This window comes from Octopus bimaculoides, chromosome 2 (genome assembly GCF_046866305.1).
Source record: "Octopus bimaculoides isolate indiv1 chromosome 2, ASM4686630v1, whole genome shotgun sequence".
In the NCBI taxonomy this organism is placed as follows: domain Eukaryota; kingdom Metazoa; phylum Mollusca; class Cephalopoda; order Octopoda; family Octopodidae; genus Octopus; species Octopus bimaculoides.
The window spans coordinates 41,928,778-41,937,028 of NC_142929.1; the positions used below are offsets into that span (position 1 = coordinate 41,928,778).

The following is an 8,251-nucleotide window of genomic DNA, read 5'->3' on the forward strand; positions in this document are numbered from 1 at the left end:
CTATGACCCTCTCTGTTACTTTCGTCACCTGATCCAGCAGTTTGATACCCCTGTATTTTTTTCTTTTTATCCTTGTAGCAGTTGACTATGGTACTGCTACGCCAGTCATTGGGTATGACTCCTTCGTGAACTACCTGGTTTACAATACAGGTGACTAGGCCATAGCCCACGCCACCAGATGTTTTAAGCATCACAGTAGTGATTCCTGATGGGCTGGGGGCTTTTCCTGGCTTCATATCTTTAATTGCTTTATTTACCAAGGTGCTGTGTAATCAGATAGTTGGTCCCTCTACTGGGTCAACATTTGGCAGGCTCTCCTCCTCCCATTCATTCTCCACGTTCAGCAGTCTTTCATAACGACTTCTCCAAGCCTCTTTCTTTTCTGAATCATTAAAAGCAAGTGCACCATCATCCATGCAGACACATTTCTCTTCTGTGACATCACAGTTTTGTCTCACACACTGTCTTACAATCTCAAATACTTCAGCTCTTTGGTCCTCGTGTCATTGGACATTGGCAAACTTCTTCTTTTCTGCTTCTCCCTTGGCTCTACATACATACATACATATATATATATATATATATATATATATATATATATATATATATATATATATATATCCACACACACACACATATATATATATATGTATATATATACATATATATATGTGTGTGTGTATGTATATATGTGTGTGTGTGTGTGTATATATATATATATATATCTATATATATGTACATATATGGTGGTTGTCTACTCCTTATACACAGTCTGACCACCTCCTGTACCTACACCTTATCACCATAATGGCGTCTGATGTGGCTTTTTAAACCAGATATTGTTCTGAAAAGACACCCACATAGATTGCACCTCTGATTTGGACCACCAATACCTGCAGATAAGTTTTGCACTTTGTGGTTCTTAACATGTCTTTTGAGACCTCTGTTGGATTTTCAAACCTTCTGGCATACACTGCATTCAATGGTATGCACAGACATATGAGCAGAATAGTTGGTGGAGGTTCGTTTTCCATGCGTTTGCAGATGCGATTTGAGGCCAGCAAAAGACAGGCATGGTCTGTCACAGACTGTGCACACAAAAAGGTCATTGTCATCCACCTTCTCTATCATTACATTCTTCCTTAGATACTTTTGAGTCTTACTTGCATTATCCTGGCCTCTTCAAATGCTTTTACTCCACTCAACACCTTGGTTTGCCATCCAACTCGATCCGAAGCAAGGGTTTCTGTATCTTCTGGAACCATTCCAAGTGACTTCATAGTAGTCCTTATGCCGTCCTTAAACCTTTTCTTAGGTTTATGCCGATAGCATTTCCCCTCTGCAAGCTCACCATAAAACAGCTGTTTCAGCATGCATTCATCTGCCATTCGAACAATATGGCCACGCACCATCTCAATTGGTTTCTCAAAATCATAGCGTTAATTGAGGTGATGCCTGCAGATGCAAGGACATCTGTGTTTTGAGTAAAAGAACTCCATTTAATTTTTAAATGCAATGAAGGCATTTTTGGTGGAATTGTTTGTTCTAACAGTTTAAAATGCCTTTCATAACAAGTCCAAGTTTCACAGGAATACAACGAGTGGTAAGACAAATGATTTGTAAAGAGCCAGCTTTGTATTCTTATTTATATGTGACTGGCACCAAATGTGTGACTCCAAGCTATCAAATACTTTTACTGCCCTTTGAATTCGCAGCTGTATTTCAGTATCAAGATTTCCATCATTTTGAACAGAGCTTCCAAGGCATGTGTAAAATTTGAATCAAATCAGTTGGGTAGTTTTCAGTTTTAGCGATGCACACATACAGACAGACAAACACACATTCTCAGTTTTGTATATATATATATATATCTGTATATAGGTATGTTGGTGCAAATGGGAAAAATTAGAACTCAAATTATGAGTCTTGGACTTTGAATCACTCTGTTACTTCTGCTAAATATTAATAAAAAAATACATACATACATACATACATACATACATACATACATATATATATATATATATATATATATATATATATATATATATTTATATATATATATATATACATTCTGGGTGTGTATGTATACATACACATATATAAGAAGTTTGCTTGCTCGCCACATATTGTCTGGGTTCAGTCCCACTGCATAGCACCTTCTATTATATCCCTATGCTGATCTAAGCCTTGTGAGTGGATTTGGTGGATGGGAACTAAAAGAAGCCCATTGTGTGTATGTGTGTATGTGAGTTTCCCATACCACTGTTTGACAACTGATGGTAGTTTGTTTACACCCCTGTTACTTACCAGTTCTGCAAAGAGAGACTTTTTGAATAAGTACCAAGCTTAAAAAAGAAAATTACTCAGGTCAATTCTTTTGACTAAAACATTTCAAAGCAATTCTTCAGCCTGGCCACAGTCCAATGTCTGAAACAGTAAAAGATAAAATATCTATATCTGGGCGACCAAGTTAGTAGTGGGGGTGGGTGTGCTGAAAGTGTAGCTGCTAGAATAAGAGTAGCCTGGGCAAAGTTTAGAGAGCTCTTACCCCTGCTGGCGACAAAGGGACTCTCACTCAGAGTAAAAGGCAGACTGTATGACGCATGCGTACGAACAGCCATGCTACATGGCAGTGAAACATGGGCTGTAACTGCTGAGGACATACGTAAGCTCGCAAGGAATGAAGCCAGTATGCTCCGTTGGATGTGTAATGTCAATGTGAATACCCGTCAGAGTGTAAGTATCTTGAGAGAAAAGCTGAACATTAGAAGCATCAGTTGTGATGTGCAAGAGAGACGATTGCGCTGGTATGGACATGTGGTGAGAATGGATGAGGATAGCTGCGTGAAAAAGTGCCACACCCTAACAGTTGAGAGAACCCGTGGAAGAGGTAGGCCCAGGAAGACCTGGGCTGAGGTGGTGAGGCAAGACCTTCGTACATTGGGCCTCACTGAGGCGATGACTACTGACCGAGACCTTTGGAAATGTGCTGTGCGTGAGAAGACTCGGCAAGCCAAGTAAGATCGTTGATCGTTGCCAGTGCCCCTGGATTGGCTCTTGTGCGGGTGGCACATGAGATGCACCATTTTGAGCGTGGCCGTTGCCAGTACCGCCTGACTGGCTCCCGTAGGATTTTTGAGCGAGATCGTTGCCAGTGCCCCTGGACTGGCTTGTGTGGGTGGCACATAAAAGACACCATTTCGAGCGTGGCCGTTTTCGTGCGGGTGACACGTAAAAGCACCCACTACACTCTCTGAGTGGTTGGCGTTAGGAAGGGCATCCAGCTGTAGAAACTCTGCCAAATTAGATTGGAGCCTGGTGTTGCCATCCGGTTTCACCAGTCCTCAGTCAAATCGTCCAACCCATGCTAGCATGGAAAGCGGACGTTAAACGATGATGATGATATATACATACACACACACACATATATATATCTTAGTTTTATCCTAATTGATTTGACATTGTTACTCTATGTTTAAATTGCCTCTCTATACATGCGTATGTCTTGAGTGTATTAGTTAACAAGACTTTTCATAATTTATTGCAGCACTTGCTATAATGTTGGTGACCACATTGATCCCTCAACCTGTCGTGTCCTAGATAACATGAAGGCTCGTAACTTTGCTGTCAGTGGAAGCCGAAGAGTAGCTGCTGTGGTAAGTGGTCGTTATTACATTGGGATGACCTTTATTATTGACGACCTTAGCAGAAAATATTAAACAACATATTTAATGATTTAATGATCTTAAGACTGTCATTAAAAAAAAGAAAATTAAAATATTTTTTTTATATTATATTGTTCATAGAGAAATCATTATGAACATAGAATTGGAAGTGATTCTATATGTCTTGTGTAATAGTTCTGTTTTGATAGTTGAAAGATGTGTGTGCATGTTTTATATTTAAAACAAATTTTTATGTTGTTGGCCTGGTGGAAGACCTTTCGAGACTACTCGGATTGATGTACTCAAGAAGACTCATCCTCCACAGCAGAAGTGAAGTGTTACTGCTACTCTCCCTGCTGAAGAGGATTGGCCTGCAAGAACCCTGTGCTGGCACCATGCTAAAAGCACTTGTGCTGGCATCATGTAATAGTGCCCATGCTGGCACCATGTAAAAGCACCCATGCCAGTGCTATGTAAAAAGAACTCAGCACACTCTGTAAAGTGGTTGGCATTAGGAAGTCCTTTCAGCTGTAGAAACTAAGCCAAATCAAACTGGAGATTGGTCAGCTTGTCAGCTCTGATCAAACTGTCCAACTCATGCCAGCATGGAAAACAGATGATGAGGAGGATGATGATGATGTAAGGTTATGCCATAGTGTTTGTGCTGTGTTCTTGCACAAGTTTACATTCCTTTCCTCCTCTTATTCAGCTTTAATTCAGAACAATGTGAATAACTAAGCATTGCATTTGACAGAGTAATCTGAATGCTAAAGGGCTAATCGTATATAATCTTATAGCTTTGCACTTTTGATGATGTGATCATTTGTTTTTAGAATGATGTGATTGATTGTTTTTAGAATGACATTGTAGAGTAGGTATGTGAGGCTGAATCTGGCTGGTTTGGACATAAAACAGGTAGAAATATGAGCCAGATATGGCCAGTTTGAATTTACTACCAACCTGTATTACTGATTAATACTACAAAAATCAGTCAGTTATAAATTACTGTCAAATCTGTGCCAGCCAGGCTATCTTGGAAAACACTATGGTGACCGATAACAGGGAGTGGGTGATTTGATATGATTAGTGTCTCTCCAGTAACAATGTCTTATTTTCTATTCAGTCTTGCTTATTTATGATTGTTTGAGATTTGTCATCTGATACTCATTAAAGTGCTAGTTTAATGGCTAAACTGTCAACAGTTCAAATTATGTCACTGAAGCTGAGCATTGTTCCCTGGTAATATACACATAACTCATATTCTTGGATTAGATTGACCCTAGTATGCAACCGGTACTGGATCTTTTTTAAAACGGGGGCCACATTTTTCATTAATGTTTTACGTAGTGTTTTTGGTACCGAAAGACTTTCAAACTTCGTATACTTATCTATTTTGTGTTATAGAACAGAAAAATATTTTTGTATCCGAATTTATTTCATGTAAAAAATTGTCTTATTTCGATAATTTCAACCAATCACTGACAAGTATTCAGTTGTTTACATTTATTCCTTTGGCTCATTAAACGATGTAAAGCGTATTTAATCTTCATACCTTCGTTTTATTTGCTTTTTTCATTTTAAATTTGCTTTAACCCTAACCCTAACTCTAACTCTAACCCTAACCCTAACCCTAGGGTTAGGGTTAGGGTTAGGGTTAATTGTTTCAGAATCGTTTGTTTATGTAGTCGGCACTTAATGTATATCGGCTGAATGGACGTCAGTGATTGGTTGAAATTACAGAAATACGACAACTTTAACATGGAATAATTTATGGATTTCTTTTTTTTTTAAGAAGACTAAGAGAAAAAGATGTTTTATATGACACATTCTACCAGTGTTCCAAGTTTCAAAGTGTTTCGTTAATGAAAAATGTGGCCCCCGTTTTAAAAAAGATCCGCGGTACTTAATTTATCAACCCCGAAAGGATGAAAGGTAAAGGGACAGGCTCAACTAGTTATGGTCAAGCAACTGACAAGCAAATTTGCTATTGAGTAGAATATTTGAGTAGAATATTGAGTAGAATATTTGTTGTAGCCCATCTTTTACCCCAAAATAAAACGTAACTGATAACACTTCCAATCAGTTAAGATCAGAAGCCATGAGAACCACTGCCTGGTAATCAGGGCATTTATTACTGTATCAGGACATTTACTACTACATCAGAGTATTCATTGTCATCGTCATCGTCATCGTCATCGTCATCGTCATCATCATCATAATAATAATAATAATACAGCAAGGTGATGGATTAGCAGAGTCAAGAGAATGTTGGATAGCATTCTTTGCTGTTTGTTCCAGCTCATTATATTCAGAGTTTCAATCCTGCTGGGGTCAACTTTACTTTTTGTCTTTCTGGGGTTGATAAAGTACCAGTTAAATACTGGGGTTGGTATAAGTGAATAACCTTTCCACTCCAAATTTATGACCCTGTACTTATCTGTTTTTCCGCTTACTTGTTTCATCCATTAGACTGGCCATTCTGGAGTACTGCCTTGAAGAATTTTATTCAAATGCCCCTACCCTTGTACTTTTTAGAGCCTGGTACTTACTCTGTTAGTTTCCTTTTTTCAAACTGCTAAGTTATGGTCACGTAAACACACCAGCACTAACTGTCAAACAGTGGTGGATAACAAACAAAGAGACACACACACACATACAACAGGCTTCTTTCAATTTCCATCTACCAAATCAACTCACAAGGCTTTGGTCATCCCAAAGCTGTGGTAGAAGACACTTGCCCAAGGTGTCATGTTGTGGAATTGAACCTGGAACCAAAAGGTTGGGAAGCAAACTTTCCACCACACAGCCATGCTTGTGCCTACGTTAGGAATTATTATTAAAGACAACCTTTAAAGCCTAAAAACCAACCAGTCTTTCTGTCAATATCTGTGTGTGTTTGAGAGAGAGAGAGAGAGAGGGGTGGGGGGAGAAAGAGTGATTGACTGAAAAAAAAAAAAGAACTCCAAAGAATGCCATTTTAAAGCATTATTTTTAAAACAGTATTTTTATAAAAATTGTTTCTTTCATTGGCAGTTATTCTCCTCCCGACGCCGTTGTCGTGTGTTTTTGCTCGACGCTGAAGATGATGAAGACGATGACACAATGTTTGATTCTAGCTGCAACGAAGCTTCTGCGAATGAATGCAAAACGGTTGATAAAAGTGAGAGCGAAGCATGGACATCAGCTGCAGAAGCTCCTGAACCAAGCACTGCTGAGGGTGATTCTCTAGCTGCAGATGATGAAGACAAGGAGAACACTAGTGTTATGGAAACAGAATAATGAATAATAGTTCTGTAGAAAGGTGTACATATTAATGTAATTGAGACTGATTTGAGATGATGGCAATTTATCAATGCCATGGAATAAAGCAAAATTATTTTATATAAATCTCTTGTAACTACTCTTTTTGTTACCAACTTTCTTTGTTATTGAGTTATATCTGGATGAATTAGCACAGTTGCGAATTAATCTGCTGGCCATAATTTTACTGACAGTTCATATTCTATCACTTGTGTCATTCTGCATCCTTGGAAGAAATACTTAAATCTTCATGACTTAGTTATTCTAATTATGAATATAGCTGTGGTGTGCACCAAGGTTTAGTTATATCTCTTATACTATTTATTGTTGTTTTGTCTTTACTACATCTACTTTTCCATGCTTGTATGGGTGAGATAGAATTTGTCAGACAGAGGCAGATTTTCTATGACCGACGCCCTTCCTGTTGCAAACCCATGTTTCCAAGCAAGGTAATAATTCCTCATGACCAGACATGTTTATGCAGAAAATTGCAAATGAAGGATACTATATATATATATATATATATATATATATATATATATATATATATATATATATTATATACACACATACACACATATGACAGGCTTTGTCTTTTAGTTTCTGTTTAGCAAATCCACTCACAAGGATTTGGTCGGCCCAGAGTTATAGTAGAAGACACTGCCCAAGGTGTCATGTAGTGAGACTGAATACAGAACCATGTGGTTGCACCTCCTCCATCTATTATTATTTAAAATAATATGTTCACTATGAACTTCTTGTAATGCATGCATAATGGTATGCAGTAATCGGCCATTGTTAGTTGAAGCATACCTACAATGAATTTCTTTCCTCAAAACTTTCAGAAACATAGATATATTGTAATGAAATTTTCTACAAATGCACTTTGGATGGTGTAGATTCAGATTATATTGGAATTTGTTATGATTATAAATGTTTTGATAAAATAATGTGATGAGTGCCAGTATATATGTGTGCTATCCCACTAGTTTTATTTCCTTATTAAATTCTGATATAATCGTATTCTACACACTCCGAATGGTATTTGTTGAAATTGTCATTTAGAAATACCCATTTTTCCAAAAGTTAGGAAGAAAGAAAGCCAACCTATGTGAATTTTCTGAATCTACTATCTCTGCCTGCCCTGAAAACATTTTTTCACAACAAATCCAGATATAATGAAAATCTACACCATCCAAGGCATATTTGTAGAAAATTTCATTCAAAAATATTAATTTTCCTGGAAGTTATGAGGAAACTAAATCGATGGAGCATATTTGTGT

At 37.7% G+C, this 8,251-nt stretch overlaps 1 protein-coding gene across 4 annotated transcripts in view; it reads left to right on the plus strand.

Annotated features, from left to right (window-relative positions):
* Positions 1-7,055, plus strand: part of LOC106884231 (anaphase-promoting complex subunit 4) — a 95,701-nt gene extending 88,646 nt beyond the window's left edge. For all 4 annotated transcript variants that reach the window (XR_016238791.1, XR_016238793.1, XM_052976733.2 and 1 more), the window contains 2 exons: positions 3,551-3,659; positions 6,702-7,055. Coding sequence is in view for 2 of the 4 variants with exons in the window: in XM_052976733.2 (XP_052832693.2) it covers positions 3,551-3,659; positions 6,702-6,947 (355 nt within the window). In the remaining 2 variants the exon portion in view is untranslated. The remainder of the gene's footprint in view (positions 1-3,550; positions 3,660-6,701) is intronic.
* Positions 7,056-8,251: the final 1,196 nt, after the last annotated feature.